This window comes from Leuciscus leuciscus (assembly GCF_965113295.1).
Source record: "Leuciscus leuciscus genome assembly, chromosome: 4".
Taxonomy (NCBI): Eukaryota; Metazoa; Chordata; class Actinopteri; order Cypriniformes; family Leuciscidae; genus Leuciscus; species Leuciscus leuciscus.
The window spans coordinates 16,317,970-16,335,961 of NC_138728.1; the positions used below are offsets into that span (position 1 = coordinate 16,317,970).

The 17,992-nt window shown below is 38.1% G+C and overlaps 1 protein-coding gene across 13 annotated transcripts in view; it reads left to right on the forward strand.

Moving 5' to 3' along the window:
- Positions 1-17,992, forward strand: part of cacna1c (calcium channel, voltage-dependent, L type, alpha 1C subunit) — a 129,975-nt gene that overhangs the window by 41,087 nt on the left and 70,896 nt on the right. For all 13 annotated transcript variants that reach the window (XM_082168619.1, XM_082168615.1, XM_082168623.1 and 10 more), the window contains exons 2-3: positions 2,519-2,861; positions 5,240-5,345. In XM_082168619.1, coding sequence (XP_082024745.1) covers positions 2,519-2,861; positions 5,240-5,345 — 449 coding nt within the window. The remainder of the gene's footprint in view (positions 1-2,518; positions 2,862-5,239; positions 5,346-17,992) is intronic.

Here is a 17,992-nt window from a genome sequence, read left to right on the forward strand (position 1 = left end):
GTGTGTGTATAGCTCTTTTAGTTTGTTTCTGCTTTTATGCATGATCATGTGTGTCTCATGTTAAGATACAAACTTATTTCCCAATTAGAAGAAAGTGTGTGAGAGTATCTCTCAAGAGAGTGAATTGAATGTGGGTGCTTTAGAATGAGTAACTGAGATTCTTCCTTTTGAAAGTACTTTAACCAGAGCATGGCATTACTACGGTAATTAGAGACAGCGTTTTAGGAGAGTCAGCATGTCATCGAGAAAAGCCCACTTTGGCTTCCTGTATTTCCACAGTCTGATAAGAGACAACAGCCCTTCAGTGCTCTTCTTACTCTCAAACATACTTTACTGAATCATAATGACCAAAAGCCAGCACTTTCTCTTATCTAAAAACGTCTAATTTAAAGCTAAAATATGTAGTTTCTGCACCTCCAGCACTATCCTATTCCTACAAATAACTTACTTCTAGGCAGTGTTGGGCAAGTTACTTTTAAAAAGTAATTAGTTACAGTTACTAGTTACTTCTTCCAAAAAGTAACTAAATTAGTTACTCAGTTACAAATTTTAAAAGTAACTAGTTACTTAAGAAAGTAACTATTGCGTTACTTCCAAGTAAAATTAAATTTTAAATGCTCAATTGTGACCCCACCTCTACCCCTCTTTAACAGAACTTAAAATACATGTGCATGTTCAATTATTTATGATAAATCTGAATATTATAATGAAATGTACACTTAATACAATACATTATTAACAGAAACATGAAACATTGTACACACATCAAAAAAAAAAAAAAATGTTGCTGTGGGACAAAGTGAGACTAGCCTCCAATCAAATGCCATGTATGTAGATATTATGTTTATATAGTGGATCAATGCAAATAACACAATAGATGTTTTGGAACGTTTGATACCTGTCTCTCGTTGACTGACTGGCTTGTGTTGTTCCTTGTGTGTCCTGTCCTGTCCGACTCTGCGTTATGATGGGTCGTTCGCAATTCATGAGCGTTAGTGATGATGGATCGACTCGTTCGCGAATGAGCTTTTGATGGGTCGTTCGCGATTCGCGAATGAGCCGACTCTAAGAGCCGGCTCTTTTAGGTGAACGTCGGGAGCTGGCTCGCATATCTGAAGAGCCGACTCTATTTTTACAAATTTAGCCTATAGAAATTAAATAATTATGTAATAAAAATTTAAATATTATAGTCAAAGTCATTTAAAGAGCCATTGGTGAGCCAAAAGAGCCGGCTCTTTTCAGTGAGCTGAGTCAAAAGAGCCGAATGCCCATCATTACTATGCGTGCTTTCGAACACCCGCCCAACTCTACCTCTGATTGGCTTACAATGAAATTTTACTCTACCTTAGCCAATCGTCAGCACTTATGCGCTTGTCTCGTGCTCTGTCCACTAACCAAGGAAGAACAGTAAGAAAAAGTATTTGCCTCTCGCTCAGAGATCTAGTTGGTCTAATGAAAAAAAAACAGCTTCATCAGTTGTTATAGTAACGCGCCGCATTTTTTGGCAGTAACGGTAACGGCGTTATTAAGATGAGAAGAGTAATCAATTAGATTACTCGTTACTGGAAAAAGTAATGCCGTTAGTAACGGCGTTATTTATAACGCCGTTATTCCCATCACTGCTTCTAGGTAATGCATGTTTAAATCACCTCATTCTTAAATGATGTTTTAAACTAATCTAGACTTTGGCTTATTCGGTGGGCTGAACCATTTATCACAAAGGGAGGAGGAGATAAAAAGGAGTGTACTGGATGGGAGAAATTGTCAGTTCTGTGGTTTACTGCTGTGATCTCACTCTGTCTCTCATTGCTCTCTCTCTCACACACTCACACACAGTACACTCTTCAGTAGGATGGTTGATGGTGGTTCTCTTTGGATTTTACGCTCTTGGACTGCATGTGTGATGTTTAGTGTGATATCATATGAATACTCTGTTGCTATTGGCCAGTATGATTAAATTGGAATGCCACAAAACAATTAACGTTGTTGATTGATTGGCTTTTCACACCAGAAATTGGTTACTCAGGGGATATAAAATATAAATACCAAGGGTATTAAATCTTGGGTTCCCAGGCTTCGAGATTTCACACTGTACGTTTGTAAACCCATTTGTGGATGGATTGATGGTCTTATTTGCATATTCACAAGGTTAATAACATAGATTGGACAAGTACAGCATGTGATAAGCACACTGTTTATGGCTGTTTTAATAACCGCTTGTCCTTCTGGCTGTGGGCTTTTTTGTTATAAAATTAATCTGGGTCTGGGACAAGGGTAAATAAATAAAATATTTTATTATCATCATCATTATTATTGATATTATTTCACCTTTTTAAATCTACCCTAAAAGGCATTAGAAAAGTTGGCAATTAAATCAAGGTATGAGACAAATAATAATAATAATATGACAAAAACTTCACAGAACTTAGTGTTTTGTGTAGAAGTTTCCTTTTTTTGTGTGTGTTTCTGCTACATTAACATGCTCTGTCATTCACTGTTTCCTTCTCTTCCTTTACAGGCTCCAACTATTCCAGTCCGTCGTTGGCTCCGGTCCCCAGTCTGAATGAGGACGAGGGTGTGGGGGGCGGGGGTGGGGTGTTGGGTCTTGCACCTGAACACATTCCCACCCCTGGCGCCCCCCTTAGCTGGCAGGCAGCCATCGACGCGGCACGGCAGGCCAAGCTGATGGGCACCACCGGAGCTCCGATCTCCACCGTGAGCTCAACGCAGCGCAAACGCCAGCACTACACCAAACCCAAGAAACAGGCCAGCACTGCCTCCACACGCCCACCCCGAGCCCTTCTCTGCCTCACTCTTAAAAACCCCATCCGCAGGGCGTGCATCAATATCGTGGAATGGAAGTATCCTTTTCTGAACTCAGACCTGCTGATATAATATACTACTGTTCAAAGGTTTAGGGTCGGTAAAAAAGTGTTTTGAAAGAAGTGCCTTTATTTAATCAAAAATAGAGTAAAAACTATTGCAATCTATAATAACTGTTTTCTATTTATAAAATTAGCATTATTACGCCAGTCATCATTGTCATATGATTCTTATTAAATAAGTCTGATATGCTTATTTGCTGCTCAAGAAACATTTCTTATTATTATCAATGTTGTGCAGCTTAATGTTTTTGTGGAAACTGTGATACGGTTGTTTTCGGGATTCTTTGATGACTGGAAAGTTCAAAAGAACATCATTTATTTGAAATAGACATCTTTGTTACATTCTTTCCTGTGACTTTTGATCAATTTAATGCATCCTTTGCTGAATTAAAGTATTAATTCCTTTATTAAAAAAAATACGGATCCCAAACTTTGAACAGTAGTGTGTATATGTATATCTGTACTGTATCTGACCACATATTTAGTTTGAAAGAGCGCACATGAATATGACAAGCTGTTGAACTGGTGCTCAAACTGATGTCACATCAGAGAACAGTCAATACTTATGAAGGTTCTGTTTTATCTTTAATTTATACATTTGCATTCTTGGCAGACACTTTCCTCCCAGAGCAACATCCAAAAAAGCCTCACATTGACATTGGGTTTATGATGATTGCTTTAGCAGGTAGCAGAGGATACTGTCGTTTTCTGAATGTCATTTTATTTGTCAGTGTTACAAACACACACTGCTTATAAACTCCTCTGGAAAAATGTCTCAGATTTAGTCATGATCTCAGTCAAAAATGCATTTTCACATTAATTTACAGAGGTGCATTTGAATACACTGTATGCTGTTATTAATTGCTGTATTATCTGCTTGTTAGTATTACAGATGTGTTTTGGCCACTTTATTACACCTTACAGGTGTAAATACAATTTGTTGTGGTTTGCTTTTATAGTGTTTTTGTGTAATAGTGCACAGGTCTCTTTAGATATGATTCCCTCTTCAAATTCCAAAAAGGGTTAAATCAAGATTATGTCTGAGTCATTTAAATTCTCCCCATAACTGCCCTTTTACTGGAGACTGTAGGACAGCGTGTTCTCCTGTCCTTTTCCCCTTTCTTCTCTTCCTTTCTCTTTTTTCCCCCTCTCTCTTACAGTTTAGTGTAATAATTTCTTCCCACAAGAGACAGCGATAGGCCCCCAACCAGGAAAATATGTTAATGAGGATTGATTGGTTGAGTAAAATGCTTCATTCATCAGGAAAAGGAGATCCAGCTCCCATTCACAGTTTCAGCCAAGAACTGATCACATCATCAAAGATTTCCTCATAAATTCACAAACCAGCATTAGGGAACGGCTGAACTGCGGAGACAGTGAAATATTTTCCCTCATTAGTTTCTTTGGGATATTTTATAAAAGTTCATATTTTGCCGGTCCCATCCATATTTGTCTTCAGTCTTGCACACACTTCACTGGATTTGTATCTCCAGAGACTCCAGAGCCCATCTCTCCTGTCTTTGGCTCTGTTGCCATGCCAACAACTCCTCTCAACAAGCTGAACAGGTCCATGCGTACACACACACACAAATATTCACCCCTCCCACATTCAAACACAAATGCTCACGCATATTGACCCCTCCTACAAACACGCATTCGGTCATGCACATTCATACTAAATGCACAGTCAAGCAGCTTTCATATATAGAAGTGTTATTTATAACATTGTAAGAGCTTTAAAGATAAAATTCAGTTTGGGTCTGCCTACAATGGTCTGTTTTTACTCCCTTAGGGACCTGAACTACTGATCTACAAGCATGTTTATCTAAATAGGTTACAGGGTCTATGGCTCTGTAATTCTGAACTAACCACAGAGAGCCATAACTCAAGGCCCAGACAGCAGATACAAGAGAAACATCCAGAAAAACAAGAACACATCTGTTTCTCCTCAGGACACGTGCCATGCGACTCAACACCCATCTCGGAGAAATCCATTCCTGTAACAAATGATGACACAGTTTGATTGCATTTCCAGCAGAACTGAAAGCTAAACAAACAATTTGGCTAGTGAAAAGAGAGAGAGGGAGGAAAAGGGTTGGGGGCTGGGGGGTGGTGAAGATCGTTGTCTTGATGAAGGCCAGGTTTTTGACGAGCTCAGCCGTGCTATTAATGGTAAAGAAAAGAAAAAGATTTGGATGGAGGAAAAAAAAGACAATAGTGGATCTGGACCCTTAGACACTATCGTGTGCAATGTTAAGAGTTAACATGCACTGTACTGTATGTGTGTGTATTCTCCTTTTTGTTTTGTGTATGCACCAGCTCTGATGTCATTTCCTTTAACATTAACTCCTCAGACCGTTTGAAATCATAATTTTGATGACTATTTTTGCAAACTGTGTGGCCTTAGCTGTCTACATCCCTTTCCCTGAGGATGATTCCAACGCAACCAACTCAAACCTGGTAAGCACAAAGTCAAAAATGAGCATGATGATGATGATTTGATAGTAATGACAATGACGCTGGTCATTATTATAATGTTTATAATTATAATGTTTGTGCTGCTTCTGATGGTAGTACTGATGAATATGGAAATTGTAGTGTGGATGAGTATGGATATATTGGTTGTGATGATGAGTTTGATGGTTATGTGAGGTGGTGATGGTGGGAATAGTGATTTAATATAATATGATAATAGTGATAATATTGTAATGTTGATATTAATGATGGTGGATATATGATAGAGTTAGTGGTGAGGTTGAAAATGAATGGGATGTGGTTATGTGATAGTAATGATGGTGGTGAGGATGATTATGGCAATGATAGTAGTATTTAGGATGGTTGTGACAGTGATGTAATGGTGAAGATAATACTGGTTGAGACTAATTGATTATGGTAATGGTGGTGGGGATGATTGTGGTTGTAATAATGTGATGATGGTAATGTTGATGATTTGTGGTGATTTCGCAAATGTGATGGTGTTCGTGGTGAGAATGAAAATGGTTGTGATGGTAACGATGGTGGTGGTGATGATGATTATGCCAATGATGGTAGCAACGAGGATAGTGTTGGTTGTGATGGTGATTGACAATGCTGATGGTAGTGGTGACTGGTGAGGATGACAATGGTTATGGTGGTGGTGATGTGACGGTAGTGGTGACAATAATAATGGTTGTGACAGTCATGATATTGATGATAGTATGTGAAAGTATATTATATTGTGGTAATGTGATGATGGAAGTGGTTAGGTGGCAGTGATGATATGGTAATGGCTGTAATTATAGTCGTGATCAGTGTTGGGGAAAGGTACATCTTACGTTACATCAAAGCTATCGATTTTGATTTTGAAGATCTTGAAGTGCAGATTGCTGAAACTAGAATAGAGAGAGTGGAGCTCTGTAAGCCTGAGAACAGCCTGTGTGCTTCAATGCTCAATGTACAGTACATTCAGCTTGGATGAATGCAGAACGATGGAGTGTGTGGTTAATCTGGATGTTTGGCTGTGGAAAGAGTTCTCAGACCTCTCAGAGCTTCATGCCGTAGCCTGAGTAACACTAATCCATCCACCCATCAGCTTTGAGATCTGAAGTTACATTGTGTTCCTCACCGGGGAAATACATAATAGAAACCTGTAAATGAATGAAAGCATGTGTCCACACTTTTAAGGGTATGCTGCTCATGGCCAAGCAGTGATTGTGCTTACATTTGCAGTAGACTTGGTTTATTTAAGATGTATTTTATGAGGCAATGAACTGCACCCCATGAAGAATTTGAGAATGACCTATCTAAGAAATAACTGTACTTTATAAATAATAGTGGTGAAACGATACCCTCATGTCATGATTCGATACATATCACGATACTGAATTCACAATACAATATTATTGCGCTACTCCAAGACATATGGTAAAAGGTTAACAAAAAATGTACTGTTGATTAAAATGCTCAATTTGGTATTACATTGGGGTTGGAAATGAATAGGCTTGGACTTGGTGCTGCTGGTAACCCAAAGCACAGGAAAATGATTACACCAGAATCCCCCAAAAATATTCATGATTCTGAAGCTGAAAATACAGAATTATCTTAGACGAATATGCTTGCACTGACTTGTCACTGACTAGATATATTTAAAATAATGTAGGCCACTTTTTATTGGTAACTAGACATTTTGCATCATCAGGACCCACAAATATACCTCCATTGCATTATTATACATTATATTCAACATTATATAGAGGCTAGTAGTTTAATGGAGTACTGACACTAAAACTCTGTAAACTTGAATTTTTTCTCACACAGTAATTTTTTATTTTGGGTGAACTATACACAATACAGATTGTCACTATCCACGATACATGTGACATTTTTGTATTGCGATATATTGTGATATGAAATATTGTTATTCCCCTAATAAATAATTTGAAGTGCCCTTTTTTTAAGTATAAAATACAATATATTTAAAGTTTATTTTAAAATATTAAAGCACATGCAAATAATATATAATAGTCTATATAAGTTTAGAATATTTAAAAAATGTAATTTGTTGGAAAGTGTAAGGAGACCCAATTACGTCATTTACAATGCTTCATGGGAGTGGGCTTTTACTGAATTGATTACATCATTTACACTGCTTAATGTGAGTGGGTTTTAACCAGGTTATCATTTTCATGGTTACAGTGACTTCTCTCATTGGTAAAGCTAGATCTCCTCACTATTATGGGTAATGTAGTTTTTAGAGGAATTCAGGATTTAAACATGTACGCATTGACTTCTTGGCTCAGAGCTGGTAGGTCTGTCATTTTTTAAACATTACATTTTCAATAAAAAATAATTTCGCCATGGAGAAAATGAACTGGATTTTTACTTCAAGAAACTGAATGTTGTTCACTATAGGCAGGTTAGAGTGACACAAGTACAGCTTCCTTCATTTGATGCATACAGTACACCCGTCTTCTTATGGGCTATGAATGGAATCTTTTGATGGGTAGAGGTTGTCATGGATATGGTATCCTTGGTGATGGTAAAATGCAAAGCTACCGTGGTAACACAGTAACAATGCAGCCAACCTGCAAAGCAGTAGGTGCATTTACTCAGAGACAAAGAACTCTTCATCAACTATCCACTTATCTGTTGCTCCCTTCCACAGATAGTATGTTTACGTTCAACCAGATATAAAACTCTCTCCTCTCGGTAATGTTCACAGATTTGAATAGTACCCATGTGTATCAGCAGGTCTAACACATTCATCTCAGACTTAAAGTTACTGGTCAAGCTGCGTTTGTGGCATTTGACTTTGTCTAACAAGAGTCGCTTTCACACCACTTCTCTCAGCGGAATGCCAACACCTGTGGAGCAGAGACTGACAGGAACTCATCAGCAGCCAGACAGCAAATATGAAAGGAGACTAGTGTCAAAAACATCGTTAATTAAGAATGAACTTCACACCGTTATATTAGGCTTAACAATCCAGATATCGGTTAACACTTTTCACATCAGCTTCTTGCACTCCATACAAGAAGCATCATTAATAGGCTTGTTGCTTGAACGAGTAGTCAAATAATTGGTCTTAAGAAAACCTGTATAATTGGGTTTGGGCTTACCTGACCCCGTTTGGACATATTCCTTGAGGAGCGTTTATGTAAGCGTTTATATTTTTGCCGGCAAAAACAGCTAGATGGAGTGCAACAGAATGGAACAGAATGCAAGAGTCTCAAGCTGGACTATTTTTAACTTGACATGCCGCCTTAAAATGCAACACTCATAGTGGGACGCTATGAAATAGTGTGAGATGTGACACAATGGCAAAATACATTTGTCTTAATGTGTATTGTATGCCTGTAGTGGTGTTACTTTAAAGCAGAAAAAATACAGCATTTCGTTTTATTGCATGGTAAAACTGCATGCTATGCTAGTTAAAGCATCATGGCTAAAAAATATCTATAAGAAATCTATAAAAACTCATAAATTCAATAAATAAATATACATAACGATTAGTCTATCATCCAAACCTCGTGATGAGTATATATGTGGGTGTGTTGAATGTGAGTTTATGGATATTTGATGCATAATGTTCATAAGCTTTTTTGAATACTTTTATTAGTTACATTTATATGAACGCATATAATATGAATATACAGATTGTAAAAAGTGATCAGTTGACTTAACTTTTAAAAAAAAGTGAGGAAACCAATTGCCTTAAAATCAAGTAAATATCCTCATGCGTAATTGAAAAAATTATGTTATGTAAACTTCCAATTACGCATGAAGTTTATTTACTTAATAATTTAAAGGCAATGGGTTTCCTCCCTTTTTTAAGTTGCTAACTGATCACTTTTTACAGTGCAATAGCATATTCATATGAAGTCATAAAATCTGCATACATAAAATGATAAAAAGAACTAATATGAACACAATACAATACAGTACTATTAAATAAATAAATATATTTCACTGTAAATTCTGCACCAGAGAAAGCTTGGCAAAATAGTACATCGTGACTGAAGGGACAATGTGTGTTGACTAGGTATATGTTTATATTGTGTGTATAGTATATGTATATGTGTGTGTTTGTGTGTGTGTGCATGTGTGTAAATGTGATTGTATCGAGCAGGATGTGTCTGATTGGTGAGATCTGAAATAAAGGCGTTTTTATTTTTAGAGCACTGTGAGAAAACGGCTGTCGCTGAGACTCTGGCGACTGGCCAGTTCACATTCTGCCCATTTCATCTACACAAACATCATATTTAGAAGAGATCCATTTTCTCTTCACTGCAATACACAGCCCACACAACACATGTGCAGTGTGCACCCTCTCTTACCCGCAACAGTGAGCCTGTGCCATAAAGATGTGCCACGGTGTGTGTGTGTGTAAGAGATATCTGTGTGCAAGGTGTAACGTGTAACGTGTGGTGAAGGTGTGTGTGGAGTGAGTGGGAAAGGGTCAGAGCTCTGTGGGGACGGTGCAGTATTTTAAGACAGCTAAAAACATCACTAGTGCATAGAGTGACCCACATACATTTCTTGTTCTCTCTCTCTCCTTCTCGCTCTCTTTCCACAGTGCCCTCTACCTACTCCACTGAGCACTGCAGCCTAGTGTAGCTTAAACCTGGCTACAACAACGCAAGCACATCTCTGTAATGTGCTCTCTGTGACACCACTGAGATGTATGAAGTTGTGTTTTCATCTTTTGTGAGTGTGTGTGTGTGTGTGAGAGATAGAGAGAGAGAGAGAGAGAGAGAGAGAGAGAGAGAGAGAGGGGAGAATGATATTCACTGTGATGCTGTGTCAGTGAGTTGGGGTCTGTTTCTCTCGGTCTCTCTCATCTTGCTAAATGTTCTCAGTTCTGCTACTGCTGTCACCATGCCTACCAGGAAATTTCCACTCCACTAGATGAGGTCATTGTTAAAGAGCTCACAACTATTTCTCGCTTTCTTTTCTGCCTCATCTTTTCTTTTTTCTGAGAGAGAGAGAGAGAAAAAGAGAAGAGAAGGTTAGAAAAAAGTAAACCAATTATCTGATTGTAAACTGATTTATCTATCTTATTATCTATCCATCTATCCTATCCTTCTATTTATCCATCATCCATCCATCTGTTCATCCATCCAGCTGTCTGTCTGTCAGTCTGATTTATTTATTCGTTTTCCATCCATCCATCCATCCATCCATCCATCCATCCGTAATGAAAGAATGTGACATCTAGTGAGGTGTCTAAATATTGTGTAAGCTGTGTGTGTAAATATTTGAGCAGTGTCCCATCTATTTGTTCATGTTTTGCACCTGTTGTACCTTTTATTGTTTGGTGATCCATGGCAAGGTCACTTGGTTGTCAAGATTAAATGCATGCACATCTTTAGTATCCGTCTTTGCTTTCTCTGGTTTCTGTTTTACATTCTCACTCCTCCATATGAGATCTTTGCTGACATTTAAAGCTGTGCATGAATCTGTCCCCGGTGTGTGTTTGTTTAGGGAGGTGGAGTTAAGCTAGCTTTCTCTACTAAACAAATCAGAGGTGTTTCAGTTCAAATAAGCTTTCCTGATGTCACAACAAATCTTTTTTTTTTTTTTTTGTAGTCTTGTATATGTAGTCTTTACAGCATTACATGTAAATTACGAGTTACATTTTAATAGGAAAATAAATGTTTGGCAAAACGCAGTACTGTGTAATTTTGTTTCTGCTGTTCTGAAGTCTCTCGCCAGTCAGTGTTTGTCTTTGGGAAGGTGTTGAAGAACAGCATAATCCCTTTTTTGTTTTTGTTTTGTTGTATAATTCCATTACATTGAGCAAATACAATCTCTGCCTGACTCTGTCGTGTTCATTTTAAAATGATTATGACAAAGCTTAGAAGATCTGAAATGCATCTCATTCAAACATGGAGAATATTTGGATTGAGAATGCACTGGATGGTTGACAAGTTGTCCAACAAGTGGTGTTTTATAGTGGTGGTACTTTAAAAGTTGTTTGACGTATCCCTGTGGTGATGTTTATTTGTTAAATGTCTGCCGAGGGGGCTGGAAGTCCCAATCAGATAACCCACGACAAGTCATTTTCGAAAATGTGTTTTTGTACATCACAGATTTTGAAGTGGAATAATCTTTGATCTTGGGCAGAGAGGGACAGTGCATGTGTAGACTTTATGCAATGTTGCATGGATCACACATGGCAAATGCAACAGATGTTTATTTCATGTTGCACAGAGCATGTGTGAGAGGAAGCTTGATTTATGCCTATGTGTGTGTGTGGGCTGAATTACTTCAATAATAAGCATTTGATCTTTTGCTTCTGTGGTTGTTGTATATATCACTGGGTTCTGTGTGTCTAGTGTGGCCTCACACTAAGTCAGGATGTTCATTTATGGTCAATTTTTGACTTGAAAGTGGGGTGGTGTAGATAAAAGCTGGGAAAAAAGGAAAACACACACACACACACACACACACACACACACACACACACACACACACACACAAAACAGTGTAGAGTTTCTCCCAAATATGCTTGAATTTTAATATCACCAAGAGTGGTGTCAAGTGGAATGCTAAAAAAAAAAAAAACATTGTTATTTTAGTCAAGCAGCTGTATTAACTCTCAACTTCAGATGTTCCTGCCTCATATGATCTGTCTGATGTCAGGCTTACTGAAGATGTTCTGTGAAGTCTTGTGCATGTGTATATAAATAAAATACTTTTTGCCATATTTTTAGATCACACAATTGCTATATTTTAAGGCAGTTCATAGCTGGCTAAGTTTGAAAACCATAGACGATTGCATGTTAGGGAATATTTAAAAAGTATGTTCTATATAGTATGAATGTGTGTAGTAAAAATGTAATCCGGACGTACTACATCCGCCATGTTGTCATTATCCAGCGTCTGTTCACTTCACTTCCATTCATAAATCCTCTCCCGTGGATGGCTTTCACACACTATGTAGGGAAGTATTTGTTTTCGGACACAGCATCATTCTCTCTAAACCCCTCCTTTCCACGGGCCTACTCTGCTCTAATTGGTCAGATAGCCCTGTCTGTTGTCATTGGTCTACTGTTTACAGTGCGTGTCAGAAAAAAAATGCCATTATTACCATAACTGAATTTCAGCTCCAGAGGCTTTCTCAGCTCTTGATACACAGTGATATAAATTATGGCGTCAGGTTTCCGTATCAATTCCAGTGCCGGATTTTTTACATTGTTACGTAGGTTTGCAAGAGCAAGTGAGACTGAAATTGCTGACAGCAGTTCCAGCAGTTCAGACTCAATTAATATTAGTAGGCAATAACTTTATTTGTTGGGCACTATAATCTTTAAAACTTCACAGACCTTATACATTCACAAACAGCTATATTACATACTGCATAAAATGTAATATTCAGAAAAGCATAATGGGGCATTTTAAAGGAATAGTCTGGGTTAAGCATAAATGGCCCTCAATAAGCCCTCATTTTGTTTAAAAAAAAAAGAAGCAAAAATCTGGGTTACAGTCAGGCACTATACAAATGGAAGTGACTGGGGCCAGTCTGTTAAAATACTTTCAATAGTATAGCCACAAGAAATGAATAATATGTGTGAAAAAAACACTTACTAACCTTTTCTAAAGTTATATGCAGTTTTACAACTTTGTCACCATGGCAAGCCATAAACCCTAAAACCCTAAAACAACTGTACAAATGATGATTTAAACAGCTTTACACCTCAAATAGTTCACAAGTTTTAAAGTACTGTAAATTATTTTATACAATTATTAGCTTTACATTTCTGCTTTTAAAAATGTGCCCCCTTCCATTGTAAGTGACTCAAGTTAAAAGTATTTAGTAACCAACATTATACCACAAATGCTAAAGAATATTTAATCTGAAAGCTCATCCTCTCTGCTAACCCATACCTCCCTCATCCTCATTTACGTCCTCACAGTTATGACCCTGAAATGGGAATATATGAATAGTAAATCATAAATGCGTTGTGTAATGTGAGTTTGCTCTGCAGATGCATATTTAATGCCAAACACAAAGACATAGAAGCATTATGGGAGCAGTGGGAGGCATTTTTTCAGCCTGAACACAGTACCGTAACAGCATGTGACTAAACGCCCACCTGCGTCAGACCGCTGTTTATTAAACATTCAGATCATATGAAATCATATTGACTGCATTGATCGACTTGTCCTGTGGCCAGCAGAACAGCTACATCATCACCGGCGTAGCCGAGATCCGTTGGCACGCAACCTGGTACAGTGTGTCCTAAAGAACCGAGGAAGGGAAGTGAACGTCGCCACGAACACGAGCATGTCCTAAACTCACTCACTCACTCGCACAGCTCTGGGATTTCAGATTGAGGACGAGCAAGAAAAATCGCTCTCTTTCTCTCATGGCGTTTCTCCTCTTTCTCCTTACCTTGGCCACAGTTTGTGAAGGGCACTTGGGTAGGTGTGAGGTTGTAATTCAAGCAGGTTAGTGACACATTGATCCTCACCTCCTCTGAACTTGTCTTACACCTCTCCATCCCTCTTTCTCCTCCTCCTCCTCCTCCTCCTCCTCTTTCTCCTGTTGTCAGTACTCGGGGGAGGTAACCCAGTTTTTGTGGCCGGTAGCTACAAGCTGATGTTCTAATACAAACGATGGCTGAACTATGAATAATGAATCAGCTCCCACTCTTTAAGAGCTCTCTCTCTCTCTCTCTCTCTCTCTCTCTCTCTCTACTCACACACTAATCAGAATGAGCTCAGAATGACCTTGTCGTCTTCCTTGTCCTCCACCAGTGGTGGCCTCAAGGGAAGGACTAAAAGTCCCTCATTCTGACAGGACTGTTGAATTTTAATCTTGTGACTTGACGTTTGGTTTTGAATCAATGCATCGGGGCTATACTGACTGACGGCGGAGCCCTTATGAACCTGCGGCCCAACATGTTCTTCTGCACAGTGAGCATTTGGACTCGTAGCTCACCTCGCTAAGAGAGATTTGTGGTATTTGAGTACATCCTGAAGTTTGGTAGTAGAGATTTTGGTGCTTATTGGTTTCTTGGTTTCTACTTCTGTGACATTATTATGGGTAGCACCGGCTAACACAATCTTAGAAAATTTTAACTTTTTTACAGACAACTCACTTGAAAATTTAGCAGATTGATTCATAAATAATGTTCTCCAACGTGGAGCCTCAACATCAGCAAAACAAAGTGCAAAGAGGGTAGTTTTTGGTCTTTTTTCTACGCACACCCATAGGTTGACTACAGTGCCTTTATTAGTCATTTGTTTTATGGCAGACACCTAAATTCAAACTCATTGATGTCCCTTTGTTTATTCTTTAAGTGAACTTTTGCCTGTATTGGACTGCCACCTTGAAGTTTGGAAAGTGAGTACAGAATGACACTTCTGATGTATGATTCAAACGTGGCGCTCTTCGTCCGGTGTGCGACTGGAGACCTAGAAGATGAGGCCACTTTTGAATGGATGTCAATGGAAGAGTGGCTTCAATACTCTGAATTCAGTTTGCTGACTTTTGTGATAATACACTTTATGAATTGACAGTCTGACCGCTAATCTTCAATGTGTTTACCATTAAACATACATTTTTATATTATTTGGAAATTGTCGGCGCCGATAGCCTCGTGGGCAAGTGCGCCGACATGTAGCGCAGTTGTGCTTCGGGCGACCCGAGTTCAAGTCCTGGCTCGTGGACTTTCCCGATCCTGTCCCCCGTTTCTCTCTCCCACCTCACTTCCTGTCTAACTATGGTCCTATCCTAATAAAAGGGAAAAACACCAAAAAATAAACCTTTTAAAAAAAGAAATATTCTTTGGAAATTACAATAAAATAAATGCTTTTTTTACATATATAAGATAAGTTACAGAGAATTTTGGAGGATGGTATCCTCAAACAATGATTGACTGCATTAAAACTACAAGACATTCACTGATTCCAAAACAGATTTTAATAATAAATTTAAATCTATGCAGTGCTTTTTATACATGGTTTATTTCTGATATTTTCATTTTGCCTAGTAGAAATTCTGCATGGCTGGTAACTTAAATCTAGTAGCCAAATTGGCTGATGTGTGAAAACATAAATTATTGATTGTTATTTGGTGTGTCTTTTCTCTTGCACCTTTAACCCTATGATTATTTAGATAGAGTAAGTAAAATCAAATCTAGCCTAAACCATAAAGTACTCACCTGCCCGCAGGTTAGATTTCTACATAAATTACGTTTTTTGAGGCTCAGTTTGTTGTCCCAAAGGAGGCAATCGTAACAAACACTTATTTAATTGATTAAAAGCAACTAAGCTAAGAGCTCTATAATCAAACTCTGCTCTTTATGCTGTTAATCGTCCCTAGATAGGGTTTCAAGTGTCCTTTACAGGCAGCATTTGAAGAGAGCTTCACCCCTCAGTCTTTTTTTACTTCGTTTTCAGGAATTCCAATTACATTTCGTTAATCCAATCTTCCTGTTGTAGGTATCAAATCTCTGTGATTCATGTCCAATAGCTGGACATCCGTACACCTTCTCCTACACTATTTGTAGTTTTTCTTACACTCTTCTCCTTCTTTACTGTAGTCTTCGTCAATCTTACCCCCGCCTGTGGTTTTAAAAACTCCTCTTCACCCCTGTATGGCCTCTTGTTAATCTTTGTGGTTGGTTGCAAACATTTAAGTTTATGAATTACTTTTCACTCCTTTTCTGCTAGATCAAAGGAAGTCAAGTACATTTGTGTATACTCTACACCAATATTATTTTAAGTATTACTTATTAAATATTATTTTAAGTACTCAACATTCTCCCTTTCTGCAACCGAATATGCCTACTTCCTATTATCCAAAAAGCAGTACGTCAAATGGCAGTATTCATAAAACTGAAAATAATGGGGAAAATACACATGGGAGAGGGGCTGTCATATTTGTAAATAGTGGAGAACAGCGGCACAGAGGATGTTGGAGATCACGTGACCATGCTAAAATGGATGACGTAGTATGTCTTTATTGTATTCATACCACACATGAATAAATCATACTTTGAAAGGTTTGTCGCTGCATACTGTGCATACACGCTGTAAAAAAAAAAAGTAAGTTACCTTAAAATGTTGAGTTGATTGAAATAAAAAATTTGAGTTAATACAATGAAGGAGATTGGTTTAATAAATAGAAACTCAAAATATTATGTTATCTGAACCACATTAGTTATCTAAGTTGATTTGACAAAAGCAAAAAAGTTGTGATAAATCATGAAAATAATTGTTTATAGTGTATGCACTTTCTATGTGATCACCTGCACCTGTAGAATGTTCTGGATCATGTAACTTCAGTTCAAACACAAATCATCAGTGGGCGTGTTAGCTCTATAAAAAAAAAATTGCTAGGCAACATGATCAACACTTGTTTTTGAGGATCTTAAGAAAAAATGAGCTTTTAATAGTAGAGAGAGAGAGGAGGGTGTAAATAGTAGCAAGGCAAGAGAGAAATAGTGGGGTGGGTGGGGTGGTATTTGGGGATGTGGAACAGCTGCATCCTCTCAGCCTGCCAGGGGGGCCGCCCCCCAACAGACACGCACACACACACACACCACCTTTGCCCCACGGCCCGAACTATAGTTAGCTGTCTAAGCGCTGCCTAGCAACCACATCCAAAGCAGAATGATGGAGGATCAGCACGTCCCCCGTTCTATCTCCGTCCTTCTTTCTGTGTCATTTTAGTTTTCTCTGCACGTTAGTATGCGAGTATGATTTATACTGTAAAGTTGATTTGGGTAGGAATGAGTGAAGTGAAGGTGTGCTGCAATCTAATTGGCCATCACAACTTATGGCCCATGCTGTCACTGCTGTACTGAGAGCTGATTTGGGTCATGAGCTCAGAAGGGTTTGACAGCAATGACACAGCTAAGATGTTACCTGTATGCTTCAGCGCATGATATATATCCCATGAACACACTTTCATCTCATCCATAGGTTTGTGGCAGCCCTGAAGCATGACAAGATGAGATTGTATTCATATGGAAATGTCCTCTTACGCTTTACTAATGAGATATCAGCTCTCTCTCTCCTCCTACTCTTTTCTCTCTCTCTCTCCCTCTCCAAGGTGTTATCAGTAGGTGATGTGGTTGAGTAAGATGGATCTAGTGGCTGGTGTGTGTGTGTGTGTGGTTCTCTTTGTCACACTGTCCTCTCTGCTGTCCATTTCAGTGATGTTTCTACCAACAGCTCATCTCAATTAACAGCTCTTTTTACGGGATTTCCCTGAAGGTTGTAACATCTTGCGTAGAACACAATAAAAAAGGCAGAAAAAGAACTGAATGCATGTCATTCAATTATTTTTTATATGAATATAATTTTTATGTATTTTTTATTAACTTCAAACAAAAAAGATAGTCATGTCATATTGTATACACATATATGTATATATTTTTTTAATTTGTCAAAGGTGTGTTTTGTTTTTTGTTTTGTTTTCACACTATTTAACAGAGCTGGGATTAATATGTATACATGATATTTAGATTATTAATTAAGAAATGTGCTTGTTTTACCACTTTTTTTCTTTTTCTTCTTTTTGCTATTTAGTGTTAGCCTATCTTCACTTGCCTGCTGCAACAGCTAACAGTTTGTCAGTTCTAGGATACCTGGCCTACCTTTTTTTTCTGAAA